The sequence below is a fragment of the Nerophis lumbriciformis genome, linkage group LG20, assembly GCF_033978685.3.
Source record: "Nerophis lumbriciformis linkage group LG20, RoL_Nlum_v2.1, whole genome shotgun sequence".
Classification (NCBI taxonomy): Eukaryota; Metazoa; Chordata; class Actinopteri; order Syngnathiformes; family Syngnathidae; genus Nerophis; species Nerophis lumbriciformis.
The window spans coordinates 10,769,927-10,785,737 of NC_084567.2; the positions used below are offsets into that span (position 1 = coordinate 10,769,927).

General features: G+C 39.2%; 1 protein-coding gene across 3 annotated transcripts in view; it reads right to left on the reverse strand.

Annotated features, from left to right (window-relative positions):
- Nucleotides 1-15,811, reverse strand: part of smarca2 (SWI/SNF related BAF chromatin remodeling complex subunit ATPase 2) — a 167,431-nt gene that overhangs the window by 14,965 nt on the left and 136,655 nt on the right. For 2 of the 3 annotated variants that reach the window (XM_061980410.1, XM_061980409.1), the window contains 4 exons: nucleotides 12,835-12,940; nucleotides 12,622-12,723; nucleotides 10,526-10,655; nucleotides 6,069-6,202 (listed from right to left, as the gene is read on the reverse strand). In XM_061980410.1, the coding sequence (XP_061836394.1) occupies nucleotides 6,069-6,202; nucleotides 10,526-10,655; nucleotides 12,622-12,723; nucleotides 12,835-12,940 (472 nt within the window). The remainder of the gene's footprint in view (nucleotides 1-6,068; nucleotides 6,203-10,525; nucleotides 10,656-12,621; nucleotides 12,724-12,834; nucleotides 12,941-15,811) is intronic. The other variant, XM_061980411.1, reaches the window with a different exon arrangement.

Below are 15,811 nucleotides of genomic sequence, written 5' to 3' on the forward strand. Positions count from 1 at the left end.
ACGTTGTTCTTAAACTGTTTGACTATTTGCTCACGCAGTTGTGGACAAAGGGGTGTACCTCGCCCCATCCTTTCTTGTGAATGACTGAGCATTTCATGGAATCTACTTTTATACCCAATCATGGCACCCACCTGTTCCCAATTTGCCTGTTCACCTGTGGGATGTTCCAAATAAGTGTTTGATGAGCATTCCTCAACTTTATCAGTATTTATTGACACCTTTCCCAACTTCTTTGTCACGTGTTGCTGGCATCAAATTCTAAAGTTAATGATTATTTGCAAAAAAATAAATGTTTATGACTTTGAACATCAAATATGTAGTCTTTGTAGCATATTCAACTGAATATGGGTTGAAAATGATTTGAAAATCATTGTATTTCGTTTATATTTACATCTTACACAATTTCCCAACTCATATGGAAACGGGGTTTGTACATATAGAATCTATGACCACATGGAAAAGGGGCCAGTGTCGGGTTGGAAAACATCGGAATTGTACTGATCATACTGACATAAAAACGTCCGATACATGACACATAAGGGCAAAAAAAATCAGCACTGTGGATCAGCTTTGTGTATTTCAAATCAGCGTTAATTTTGACAGCAGTTTTTAAAGTAGTTTGAGTGATAGTCTTGTGATGGAAATGTATTAGTTTTAGTCATATTTTACTCATCTAAATTAGTTTAGGTTTAGTCGACTAAATTCCTTAGCATTAAAATTACAGTAAAATTTTGTTGACTAAAATATAAAGTTCAAAGCATATTTGAAGTTTTCTTAAAACCACTTTTACGTAGGTTATTGCAGAGCATCACTATATGTGAATGTCTATCACAATAGACATTCACAACAAGACCCCATACGAACCGTAGCTAAAAAACAGATATTTTTTTTGCCAGCCTTTGGTTAAAAAACACTGCACTAGATCAGGGCTGCCCAAACTTTTTGCCTCCAAGGGAGTAGTGAAAATGTGCCAATGGTCCGCTGGCCAAACAACATTTAATAGTACAGCAGCACCAAGAGTGAAGCGTTACGTAGCTAATGTTTGTACAGCCCACGCCACAATTGCATTTTAATATTAGCATGCTAGCTTTTTTGTTTGCTTATTTTGCAATATGATACCTGTTAGCATGCCATTGTTAGTATCCTATTTTTTTTTTAGCTAATTTTGTAGGTTTACACACAGCTAAGTCATATTTTAGTATTTGATGCATGCTAACGTTAGCATTTTAAACCCATTTTTCAGATACACAAATCAGAGTAATATCTTTTAGTACTTGACACACGTTGAAGTTAGCATTTTAACTTGCTAACATTAGCATACTAGCTTTTTTATTTTTACCTAATTCAACAAGTATTTAGCAATTTATATTTTGGTATTTCACTAATGCAAACTTTAAGCATGTTATTAGTATATTAGCATAGTACTTTTTTTTAAACTTGTTTTGCTCATGCTTTGTTACTTGATGTGCTAACTGTTAGCATTTCAGTTCAGCACTTCAGCATCCACACAACATTTCACCCAAAATGCCATTTTCAAATTATTTGAAAATAAAAATGTAAATATTGTACTGGTTTTGAAGGTGAAAACTAGGGATGTCCGATAATGGCTTTTTGCCGATATCCGATATTGTCCAACTCTTTAATTACCGATACCGATATCAACCGATACTGATATATACAGTAGTGGAATTAACACATTATTATGCCTAATTTGGACAACCAGGTATGGTGAAGATAAGGTCCTTTTTAAAAAAAAATAAAAAAATAAGATAAATAAATTAAAAACATTTTCTTGAATAAAAAAGAAAGTAAAGCAATATAAAAACATTTACATAGAAACTAGTAATTAATGAAAATGAGTAAAATTAACTGTTAAAGGTTAGTACTATTAGTGGACCAGCAGCACGCACAATCATGTGTGCTTACGGACTGTATCCCATGCAGTGGTCTCGTGACGTTTCCAGTACTACTAATGACAGGAGCGACAGCGCTCTGATGACGTGTCAGATGTGCGACAGGGGTCCAGATGGATGGAATACACTGATCAAGCTGTTGGTTGTAGACAAACTTTTTCCGACAACGTCCGTGGATATATAGGGCCGACGCAGAAGTCCGAGTTCATTGATGATGGGGATTTTATATCCAGGAGTGGTTGTGGAGTTGAGTCGGAGGAGTTCGGAGATGGAATATCTGAACGTCATGCTGTCCAAGGGAGGATATTGCCTAGCCCGGCTAGCCGCTAGCCAAACAGCGTTAGCCAAAAAGCTCAATGAGAAGGCAGCGGTCCCAGCAGCAAGGGCTAGCCGCAAAATACCTCTCAGGGCAAAATCAGTGAGGGTCGGCTTGCAGCGGTGGAAGGGGAATAGCTCTCCGTCAACGGTGGTTTGATGGACGAGCAGGATCCCCGGAGAGGCGAAGTTGACAGCTGGAGGTAGCGGGTAGCAGGTAGGTTATGGCGTCACATTAGTGCCAAAAATCCAAGCACATAAAAACTGTTATCGTGCGCTGATTCTCCACTTTGTGCGCGCGTGACACCCTTTTGCGCGCGCGTGGTGCCTTTCTGCGCGCGCGCGGTGCCTTTCTGTGCGCTCTCTGTGTACTCCTGGCATCTCTGCTCGCGCTGTCATGTTTCTTTTTGGCACTTTAGGGGCGGGTATGCTTAGACGGCCCCTTCTTTCTGATTGGTCAGGCGAAAAATGCTGAAAAATGCTCAGAGCCAATCAGAAGTATAGCAGGGCGGGTCATCGTCAATATGTATCAAGATTTACGGAGGAAGAAGTGGATAAAAAAATGTCGCGCGCTGATGAAGGTTATTTCATACCACATAAACACAATACAGGGTAATACAAAATGTGACCCAAATAAATAAGACAACAAACACCATAATCACATCTTTCAGCCAGAACAGGTCCACCAGCAATAACATCCAACCATAACATTATTTTATATTTTCACTTCTTCTTGAACATTTGTTTTCTAATTTATGGAATTTCTTTTGATTCAGCCATAAAATTAATGAAATAATCTTTGAATTTTGTTTTTAAAATGTTAAAAATAGCTTTTAATAATGTATTCTGAAACAGTTTAAAATAATCAGAGAACTGACTAACACTGACCCTACACAACTATGTTGCACAATTAAGTCCTTTTTTTTTTAAAGCGAAAGAGGTAATTTCAACAGGTACAGCATCCTATGTCATATCTACATGCAATAAGATTTGTAACAAGGCAAACCGTTTGTAAATTGGTCGAAAATCGAGCAAGTTATGGTCATTTAATTAGTACATGTACCATTGACATCAATGTAATGATTGAGGCTAGATGTCCGAGGTAAGATGGCTACAACGTTGATACGCTGGAGAATGATTGGTCATATGAAAAATGCTCACAGCCAATCAAAAAGGAGGGGCCGTCTAAGCATACCCGCCCCCAAAGTGCCAAAAAGAAACATGACAGCGCGAGCAGAGATGCCAGGAGTACACAGAGAGCGCGCAGAAAGGCGTCGCGCGTGCGCAGAAAGGCACTGCGCGCGCGCACAGAAAGGCACCGCGCGCGCGCGCAAAAAGGCACCACGCGCGCGCAAAAGGGTGTGGCGCGCGCACAAAGTGGAGAATCAGCGCGCGATAACAGTTTTTATGCGCTCGGATTTTTGGCACTAATGTGACGCCATAGTAGGTGCCGATATAAAAAGCGGCTGATCGCAAGATCAGAAAAGTAAAAAGTTAGTGCTGTTTGAATGAGTATGTTGGCTGGCTAAAAGTAGCGCAGAAACAAACTATAAATCGCGAATAAACAGCGCCAGGGTCCTCTCCCAACTTGGCGGAGATTTTAGGATTTTTAGGACATTTAGGAAAACCACAACTTGGGGGGGCCAAACGAAATTTTGGAAATTGATCTGGAAATTGATTTGGAAATTTGCCCCCCCACCCCCCCGGACCCACTTTGGGCACCCCTGCACTAGATGATGCCACAATTATACTTTTTTTAACGTTGACTAGTCGCTGATTACATAATTTTGACAGTACACAGTATTTTCTTTTGCACTGATGTGGGAGTAGGAGCCACCCGGGATTCCACAGTGATGCAAGTTTGTAGCTACCGACGTGGTCTTCAACGACCATGCTGTGTGCAGACAGCCTTAGTACGGCTCCGCCCTGCCAAACAGCAGGAATGACAAAACTGCAATTAAATGGCGAGCATGCACGACTTGTCTATTGTCAGAATTGCAAAGTATTCCATACCTGCCAACTTTTGAAATCAGAAAAACCTAGTAGCCAGGGTCTAGGGGCCGCAGGCCCCGGTAGGTCCAGGACAAAGTCCTGGTGGGGGGTTCAGGCTTCGCCCCCCGACGCAAAATGATTATTAGCATTCAGACAGGTTAAAATGTTGCTAAAACCATCACTTTTCTATCAGTCTATCATATATGTTGAAACTTTCAACAACTTGAAAGAATAAGATTTTTGAGAGTATTTGGTTCAAATTACACAATATAAATAAGACATGTCATTATTGATATTGCAGACATTATTGTAACAAGAAACTTCAGGTCGAAATTTTGGTTTATGAAAGAAATATAAAGAAATATAAAGAAATATAAATATAAAACTTCATGACGACATTTTTCAAATTAATAAAGACTAATAGAATAGTATGATAGTTATATGTTACTTGTTTTGAACATGTTATCGTTATCACAAATAAAAAGATATACTGTACACAGAAATTATTTTTGATTTGATTGTAGCTGAGATAGGCTTCAGCGCCCCCCGCGACCCCAAAGGGAATAAGCGGTAGAAAATGGATGGATGGATAGATTGATTTATTGTTTATGTAATAAAAGATTTACTTAAAATTTTATGTTTTGTGAGTTTTTTTATGCTACAAACTGTACTTACCGGCGATGTAAACCGAAGGAGACATTTCCGTAATGAAAGCTGCAACACCCTTTTTAGATCCCATCATCACTGCAGCATTATCGGCAGCAAAGCAAACCAAATTCTGCCAAGGAATTTCGTTTGAGTCTATTTCTTCCGCGAGTATTTTGTAAATGTTTTCGCCTGTGGAAGCCGTATTGCATTCCCTCGCTAATTCTTCCGTGTCCGATCGAAAAATCTTGTCTGCACAAGGTGCAATTCGCGTAGTTTTCACCCTTTTTGGAACGGATAATTATTCCCGGATAGGCTTTTGAATATTCTTCACGGAATGACTGCAGTTTTCTTTTCGGTTTAAGACTCGTTTGCGATTTTTCTCCGGCTGATTCCATGATCGTTCGCTCGTTTGGAAACAATGGCAACTGGTGCCTCGTGCTTGGCAGCGGTGCTATAAATAGCCTCGCGCATGGCATTCGGAATGGCTCGATAGGAAGTTACGGGAAGCAGTGTCGATTGTCATTGTTGTTACGCGATTTCGTGAATAAAACTTTAAAAAAATATTTTTTTTTTAATTAATGAAAAACCGTATTTTTTATCACTGCAACCGTAACCCGGAATAGGTTGATGAAAACCGTACTAATTACGGGAAAACCGGAGTAGTTGGCAGGTATGGTATTCCTTCCTCCAACGTTTTTATTCATGACGAGGAAAAATATAAATGACATCCTCAGTGACTAAAAAATATATCGCTAGCAGTGTTCACAAAAATGACATGCGCATCCTATATGTCAATGCTAAATAAGCAAAAAAGCCCCAAACTACCAACCTACCATCACGGGTAAACTGCAGTGCTGTGGGGAAAACTGCACACTGTCTCAAAGGTTGTAAGCAGAGATCAGTAGTTATGACGTTGATTCTAAAATAACAGTTATTAATGAAGCAAAGTCAGAAAAAAAACCATCCAGCAAAATTAAGTCATCTGGAAAACCAGAAGTCTCCTACTACCGTATTTTTCGGAGTATAAGTCGCACCGGAGTATAAGTCGCACATGCCGAAAATGCACAATAAACAAGGAAAAAAACATATATAAACGGCACAGGAGCACCGGCCAAACTATGAAAAGAACTGCGACTTATAGTCCGAAAAATACGGTACTTTGGTATTAGCCTTACATTACATAGCAGGGGTGTGACTTACATTGGCGTCTTGGTCGTCGTCACTGTCGTCGTCGCTGACAACAGGCTTGGCCTTGGCTCTGCTTTGCCGCTTCTTGCCTCGCTCGGCACTCCGGGCTTCTTTGTTCAGTTTGATCTTGACCCACACCGGCTTAGCTGTGAGGGGTAAGCACAACTTGTTAAAATGCACATAAATCATGTATAACAAAAGAGTGATTAATGGACTCATATGTAAATATGGATATTTAAAGGGAAACTGCACCTTTTTTTTTTTTATGTTGCCTATCATTCACAGTCCCTATGTTAGACAAGAACACATATGCTTTACTCTATTTTAAATGTTTTATTTTAAAATACGGCTTGTTCTAGACCATGGGTGACAAATTTGTGTAATTTCACTTGGCCCTTGAGGCGATGTCAAATTAACACTAGAGCTGGCCCGCCGATTATATACAGCGGCGGTGCCGCGGTAACACCGCATTCACCGCTAATTCTCATAATTGCCAAACCCGCACATATCTTGTTACTTGGCCTGCACGTTGTTAGAATGGATGAAAAGCGGACGTTAAAGGCAGTGACTTTAAGGCACGCCCCCAAGACTGTGGTCCGGGTGGACTATGAGATATAATGACTGATGAACACCTTTGTTCGATAATGAAGGTTGCCTCAGCTCAAAGCCTGAGCCCCGACATTAATGAACTAGCATCCAAGAAAAAATGGCAGGTATCTGGCTTGGGCACATCAGATTAGATCAGTGTGTTGCAAATTGAGCAGATTAAAGTCCTGAATGGTTGGTTTATTCATTGTTATTTTATTTTCAAATTTATTAGCCTGTGGAAAAAGTTAATGTTGATATTTACCTCAGAAGGCAGCAAATAGAAAAGAGGCATTACATTTTCATTTAAATTGTATTTGATATACCATTGATATTTTTTAATTATTATTATTATTATTTGAAACTCGATTTTGCATGTCACTATAAAGTTATATAAGCCTTGCTTGTTCAATATTCAATGCAAAACTTGTTTGGGTCCCTATTAAAAGGTTAATTTCTTCAACCTTGGCCCGCGGCTTTGTTCAGTTTAAAATTTTGGCCCACTCTGTATTTGAGTTTGACACCCCTGTTCTAACAATGTAGCTACTGGGAGTCATCTATTCTGCCCATAAAGCCCTCTAAAAAAACTCCAAAAAATGCAAGCAAACCTCTATTTATATGCAGGACCTGTATATTAACAAAGTATTAGCAACATTATTATTATAAGAGCCAAACAGCTCAATTTTTGTTTTATCTGACCACAGAACTTTCCTCCAGAAGGTCTTATCTTTGTCCATGTGATGTCAAATGAAACAAAAAATGAGCTGTTTGGCCACAATACCCAGCAATATGTTCGGAGGTGAAAAGGTGAGGCCTTTAATCCCAGGAACATCATGCCTACCGTCAAGCATGGTGGTGGTAGTATTATGCTCTGGGCCTGTTTTGCTGCCAAAGGAACTGGTGCTTTACAGAGAGTAAATGGGACAATGAAAAAGGAGGATTACCTCCAAATTCTTCAGGACAACCTAAAATCATCAGCCCGGAGGTTGGGTTTTGGGCACAGTTGGGTGTTCCAACCAGACAATGACCACAAACACACGTCAAAAGTGGTAAAGGAATGGCTAAATCAGGCTTGAATTACGGTTTTAGATTGGCCTTCAAAAAGTCCTGTGGACAATGCTGAAGAAACAAGTCCATGTCAGAAAACCAACAAATTTAGCTGAACTTCACCAATTTTGTCAAGAGGAGTGGTCAAAAATTAAACCAGAAGCTTGCCAGAAGCTTGTGGATGGCTACCAAAAGTGCCTTATTGCAGTGAAACTTGCCAAGGGACATGTAAGCAAATATTAACATTGCTGTATGTATACTTTTGACCCAGCACATTTGCTCACATTTTCAGTAGACCCATAATAAATTCATAAAAGAACCAAACTTCATGAATGTTTTTTGTGACCAACAAGTATGTGCTCCAATCACTCTATCACAAAAAAATAAGAGTTGTAGAAATGATTGGAAATTCAAGACAAGCATGACATTATGTTCTTTACAAGTGTATGTAAACTTTTGAGCACGACTGTACTTTTAGCGGCACCGTGATCACAGAGAGCTGACTAGCTTATGCAGCTATTGACATTGACGGTGAGCTGCTGCATCTCTTCTGAGTCGGTGAAAGTTAATGATAGATTATTAATCATGCTTCTCACTTGTAAAATAGAAGGTCGTGGCCATATGCCGAGAAGTTGGTCAACTTTGAAAGATGGTAGTTTTTGCCCCATTTTTTTTTGTTTAAATCAGAGTGAGGTTTAAGCTGAATTCAGAATCTAATCAAAGACACAAGTCTTGTGCTGAAATATATAAACATCTCATCGGTTGCATCCCGGTGAAAGCAGACATTGTATAGTAAGTGATTGGCTCAATATTATTTTACTACAGAGACCGGTGTGCTTGTCTCACATTAGGATTATGAATTATACAAACCCCGTTTCCATATGAGTTGGGAAATTGTGTTAGATGTAAATATAAACGGAATACAATGATTTGCAAATCCTTTTCAAACCATATTCAGTTGAATATGCTACAAAGACAACATATTTGATGTTTAAACTGATAAACATATAATAATCATTAACTTTAGAATTTGATGCCAGCAACACGTGACAAAGAAGTTGGGAAAGGTGGCAATAAATACTGACAAAGTTGAGGAATGCTCATCAAACACTTATTTGGAACATCCCACAGGTGAACAGGCTAATTGGGAACAGGTGGGTGCCATGATTGGGTATAAAAGTAGATTCCATGAAATGCTCAGTCATTCACAAACAAGGATGGGGCGAGGGTCACCACTCTGTCAACAAATGCGTGAGCAAATTGTTGAACAGTTTAAGAAAAACCTTTCTCAACCAGCTATTGCAAGGAATGTAGGGATTTCACCATCTATGGTCCGTAATATCATCAAAGGGTTCAGAGAATCTGGAGAAATCACTGCTCGTAAGCAGCTAAGCCCGTGACCTTCGGTCCCTCAGGCTGTACTGCATCAACAAGCGACATCAGTGTGTAAAGGATATCACCACATGGGCTCAGGAACACTTCAGAAACCCACTGTCAGTAACTACAGTTGGTCGCTACATCTGTAAGTGCAAGTTAAAACTCTCCTATGCAAGGCAAAAAACGTTTATCAACAACACCCAGAAACGCTGTCGGCTTCGCTGGGCCTGAGCTCATCTAAGATGGACTGATAAAGTGGAAAATTGTTCTGTGGTCTGACGAGTCCACCTTTCAAATTGTTTTTGGAAACTGTGGACGTTGTGTCCTCCGGACCAAAGAGGAAAAGAACCATCCGGATTGTTATAGGCGCAAAGTTGAAAAGCCAGCATCTGTGATGGTATGGGGGTGTATTAGTGCCCAAGACATGGGTAACTTACACATCTGTGAAGGCGCCATTAATGCTGAAAGGTACATACAGGTTTTGGAGCAACATATGTTGCCATCCAAGCAACGTTACCATGGACGCCCCTGCTCATTTCAGCAAGACAATGCCAAGCCACGTGTTACATCAATGTGGCTTCAGAGTAAAAGAGTGCGGGTACTAGACTGGCCTGCCTGTAGTCCAGACCTGTCTCCCATTGAAAATGTGTGGCGCATTATGAAGCCTAAAATACCACAACGGAGACCCCCGGACTGTTGAACAACTTAAGCTGTACATCAAGCAAGAATGGGAAAGAATTCCACCTGAGAAGCTTAAAAAATGTGTTTCCTCAGTTCCCAAACGTTTACTGAGTGTTGTTAAAAGGAAAGGCCATGTAACACAGTGGTGAACATGCCCTTTCCCAACTACTTTGGCACGTGTTGCAGCCATGAAATACTAAGTTAATTATTAATTGCAAAAAAAAAATAAAGTTTATGAGTTTGAACATCAAATATCTTGTCTTTGTAGCATATTCAACTGAATATGGGTTGAAAAGGATTTGCGAATCATTGTATTCCGTTTATATTTACATCTAACACAATTTCCCAACTCATATGGAAACGGGGTTTGTAGACAACATTTACAAAAATGTAGTTCTCCTTCAAGGGTATGAATGTGTAAAGGGTAGAAAATATGCAGTTTCATGCCAGTGTGAGTTCACCCTTAGGGTACCAGCAGCATAATTTAATGACCTTTGATTTAATCTAACCTTTGAAATATTCAAGATCCTTTCATCTTATGTTGATAATACAATAAAACTAAGACCTAGCTAAGACCCGTTTAAGACTTTGTAAAGGTAAAAAGTACACCGACCTTCTACGAGACCTTTTTCTACTCAGACAATTTGTCTTCCGGAATAAACATTATGGAGAGAACTAAATTACTCAGACCCCACAGGGGGACTGTCTGGGTTTACAGCACAGAATTTCAATGAGTTGACGTGTGTGTGTGTGTGTGTGTGGTCAATATAATGTCTCACCCTCACCCTCAGCCTCTGACTCTTCCTCCTCCTCATCATCCTCACTGTCCTCCTCGCTCTCCTCGTCTTTGGCAATCTTCTGCCTGGCGCTCTTGAACACGGACTGCAGGACGATGGAGTCCTCATATATCTTTGGTGGACAAGGCAAAGAAAAAAAGAAAGGGTAGAACCAAAAACATCCATCTATCCATTTTCTACCGCTTGTCCCTTTTAGGGTAGCGGGGGGTGCTGGAGCCTATCTCAGCTGCATTCGGGCGGAAGGCGGGGTACACCCTGGACAAGTCGCCACCTCATCGCAGGGCCAACACAGATAGACAGACAACATTCACACTCACATTCACACACTAGGGACCATTTAGTGTTGCCAATCAACCTATCCCCAGGTGCATGTTTTTGGCAGCGGGAGGAAGCCGGAGTACCCGGAGGGAACCCACACAGTCACGGGGAGAACATGCAAACTCCACACAGAAAGATCCCGAGCCCGGGATTGAACTCAGGACTACTCAGGACCTTCGTATTGTGAGGCACATGCACTAACCCCTGTTCCATCGTGCTGCCCAGAACCAAAGACATGTGAATTAAAAATCAGAGTGGCCTAATAGTACACTTAAAGTGCCTTGTCTTGTTGTTGCTAATATATTAGTCCATTGCAACTATTCAGTCATTCTACAATGGAAAAACATTCCCAGACTTTTTAGTTCATCAAATATTCAGATTTTTAGAAATATGACAAATACACAAGAATATTACTGCATAGCCTTTGGCGTCGGAGCAGATCACAATGATGTTACTTGTGATGGTCTGGCATGGAACTGCTCTGATATTCTTGGCTATTCTTCACTTTAATATGTCAAACAACCAAACTCATACTTGCCAACCCTCCCGGATTTTCCGGGAGACTCCCGAAATTCAGCGCCTCTCCCGAAAACCTCCCGGGACAAATTTTCTCCCGAAAATCTCCCGAAATTCAGGCGGTCCTGAGTGAGCCTGTTTTCACGTCCGCTTTCCCACAATATAAACAGCGTGCCTGCCCAATGACGCTAGAAGTGTAAAATGATCGAGGGCGAGTTCTTGGTTTCTTATGTGGGTTTACTGTTAGGCAGTTTCATTAACGTCCTCCCAGCGCGGCAACAACAGCAGTCACGTTTTCGTCTACCGTAAAGCAGTTTGTCTGCCGTAAACAGCAATGTTGTGACACTCTTAAACAGGACAATACTGCCATCTACTGTACATGCATATGTGACAATAACATCTAGGGCTTTTAGAGAGTGCAGTGCACAACTGCGCACACAACAAGGAGACGAAGCAGAAGAACGAGGAAGATACAGCCGTGGCGACGCAGACGACGAGTAAGATGAAGAAATACGCTTGTAAGTTCCAAGCCGCAGCTGCGATTGGACCTGGATAGCCTCCGGGAAGAAGTAGTGGACTACCAAGTGCTTGGCAGTGAAGATCTTCCTCAGGAAGCAAAGATTGACCGGTTTTGGGCCATGCTAGGGAGAGATGGAAGATTCCAGACTCTAGTGCATTTGATGAAAGCACTTTTGTGCGTGCCACACAGCAATGCATCATCAGAGAGGGTGTTCAGCATGGTTAGAAAAATAGTGACAGAGAATAGAACAAGGATGGACAATTCAACCCTTAACTCAACAATGAGTAGATGAGTGTTATGTGTGTGTATACGTGTAAATAAATAAACACTGAAATTCAAGTATTTCTTTTATTTATATATAAAAATATATATATATATATAATAAAATAAATATATAAATATATTTATATATATAATAAAATAAAAAATAAAAAATAAAATAAATATATATATATATATATATATATGTATGTATATATATATATATATATATATATTAGCTAGAATTCACTGAAAGTCAAGTATTTCTTATATATATGAAATACTTGACTTGGTGAATTCTAGCTGTAAATATACTCCTCCCCTCTTAGCCGTGCCCCCAACCACACCCCCGCCCCACACCCCCCTACCCCCCACCTCCCGAAATCGGAGGTCTCAAGATTGGCAAGTATGACCCGACTGCATAATTTGAGTCATTGAGTATAAACACAGTCAATCTACTGACCTGGGAACCCTCCAGGTTGAAGGTCTGGGCGTTGTGACAGAGCAGCATTACATCCTTCTCCAGGTCGCTGACAGTTCGGTACTTATGACTCCTGACACGTTCCTAAGGAGCGAAACAGCTTCATTAGCACTTAGGCTCCACAACCCGTAGCCTTCTTAGCATAAACATTGGAAGCCGCCCGAGAGTGAAACCTTCCCAAACGGTCCAGCGTACCTTGATTTTCTTGAAATCCACAGGCTTTCTGATTAGCTCATAGTATTCTGGAAGCTCCTTTCTGGACGGCAGCTGGACAAAGACCTCGCTGAGCTGTCTTCCGGACCTGCCGATGAGACACAAACCACATCCATATTGTTTGGACTGCGTCAAAGCTGCAATTTAAAGTCAAACTCGACAGAATCCACAGCGCCTCTGCTGGTTGCTGCCAAGTAGTACACTCTGTTTTGCCATAAATGTTTCAAAAAGCGATGAGGTCGGTGAGGTGGCGACTTGTCCAGGGTGTACCCCGCCTTCCGCCCGAATGCAGCTGAGATAAGCTCCAGCACCCACCCGCGCCCTCAAAAGGGACAAGCGGTAGAAAATGGATGGATGGATGGGTTTCAAAAAGCGATGAACCAAAATCTAAAGTCCCTAAGCATGTTCCATGGCATATGCCCAAATTTGGGCAGCAGACATAAATAACTAAATCAATAAGTAATAATTATGTAGAATGAATTTAGGAATAACAAACAGAACTGTGTTAAAGGGGAACTGCACTTAAAAAAAAATGCCTATCATTCACAATCTGTATGCAAGATAGGAACACATATTAGGGATGTCCGATAATGGCTTTTTGCCGATATCCGATATTCCGATATTGTCCAACTCTTTAATTACCGATACCGATATCAACCGATATATACAGTCGTGGAATTAACACATTATTATGCCTAATTTGGACAACCAGGTATGGTGAAGATAAGGTACTTTAAAAAAAAAATGTATGAAATAAAATTAGATAAATAAATTAAAAACATTTTCTTGAATAAAAAAAGAAAGTAAAACAATATAAAAACAGTTACATAGAAACTAGTAATTAATGAAAATGAGTAAAATTAACTGTTAAAGGTTAGTACTATTAGTGGACCAGCAGCACGCACAATCATGTGTGCTTACGGACTGTATCCCTTGCAGACTGTATTGATATATATTGATATATAATGTAGGAACCAGAATATTGATAACAGAAAGAAACAACCCTTTTGTGTGAATGAGTGTAAATGGGAGAGGGAGTTTTTTGGGTTGGTGCACTAATTGTAAGTGTATCTTGTGTTTTTTATGTTGATTTAATAAAAAATAAAAAAATAAAAAATAAAAATAAAAATAAAAAATCCGATACCGATAACAAAAAAAACGATACCGATAATTTCCGATACTACATTTTAACGCATCGGACATCTCTAACACATATGTTGTTCTTTTTGTATGTACAAGGTGGCTAACAATGCAGTTAATTAATTGCCGCCATAAAGCCCTCTAAAAAACATTAAAAAACTTCCAACAATACTCCATTTACATCTTGTGACCTGAATATAAACCAAGTATGAGCAATATTGTTATACAGTATGATTGCCAATGCAGACAATCTATTTTCAGTGGCGCCGTGATCACAAATGAGCTTATATACTGCTATATTGACATACTGAGCTGCTACATCACCTCTGAGCTGGTGAAAGTTAATTATATGTTATAAATCATGCCTGTCACCTGATTATAGAAGGATGTGGCTATAAACTGAGAAGCGTTCAAGAAGTTTTGTTTGGATCCTATTTTTTTGATATTGTAGTGAGTTTACATAATTCATAGTTATTTTTGTTAGAGAGTTCCGGTCGGACGAGTTTTCACGAGACACATTTCGGGAGTTGTGTGTTGTTGCGTTGAGAAGCCACAAATGAGATACTGGAAGATTCCAGACTCTAGTGCATTTGATGAAAGCACTTTTGTGCGTGCCACACATCAATGCATCATCAGAGAGGGTGTTCAGCATTGTTAGAAAAATAGTGACAGAGAATAGAACAAGGATGGACAATTCAACCCTTAACTCAACAATGAGTAGATGAGTGTTATGTGTGTGTATATGTGTAAATAAATGAACACTGAAATTCAAGTATTTCTTTTATTTATATATACATATATATATATATATATATAATAAAATAAATATATATATATATATATATATATATATATATAACTAGAATTCACTGAAAGTCAAGTATTTCTTATATATATATATATATATATATATATATATATATATATATATATATATATATCTATGAAATATAGATATATATATATATATATCTAAGTATTTCTTAGATATATATATATATATATATATATATATATATATATATATCTATGAAATACTTGACTTGGTGAATTCTAGCTGTAAATATACTCCTCCCCTCTTAACCACGCCCCCACCCCACCCCTGACCACGCCTCCCCACCTCCCGAAATCGGATGTCTCAAGGTTGGCAAGTATGGACTAAAACAAACCCCCGAAGTGCGCAAAACAACCAAGGAAGTCCAAAACTAACAGAACATAACTAAACAAAACATGATCCGACCACATCATAATACATCACAGTTTCATATCATTTCACTTTACAGGAGTAGGAAGAAGTAAAGCTTATTTAACCCTACCCCTTTCCCACTTCATACAAATATACACATCATTTACTGACCTTCTTATAATAAAATATCTGTGAATTAGTAGATACAACAGTTTGGTAATATGTAATTAATTAATTCAGTCATTATTAATATACTGAGATGAAGAATATCTTATTTTTAATAAGGTTGAAAGTATTTCTCATAATTCTTCTTTGTACTTTGTAAGCACTATTAATTTGAACAACCTCTTAAACTGGATCATATCAGTACAATGTTTAACTTCATTACTTAATCCATTCCATCATTTAATTCCACATCATTTTAGCTGTTTGCAATGTTACCAAATCATCGAACTTTAATATTTTTGACTCAATAAATAAAGTGTTTGTATGTTCTCTATATCCAACATTATGTATCAGTCTAATTACTTTTTTTTTGTAACACGGTTAACGAATGTAGCGCACATGTGTAGTTATTTCCCCACATTTCTGCACAATAACTCAGATATGGTAATACTACAGTAGCGAGCAGTA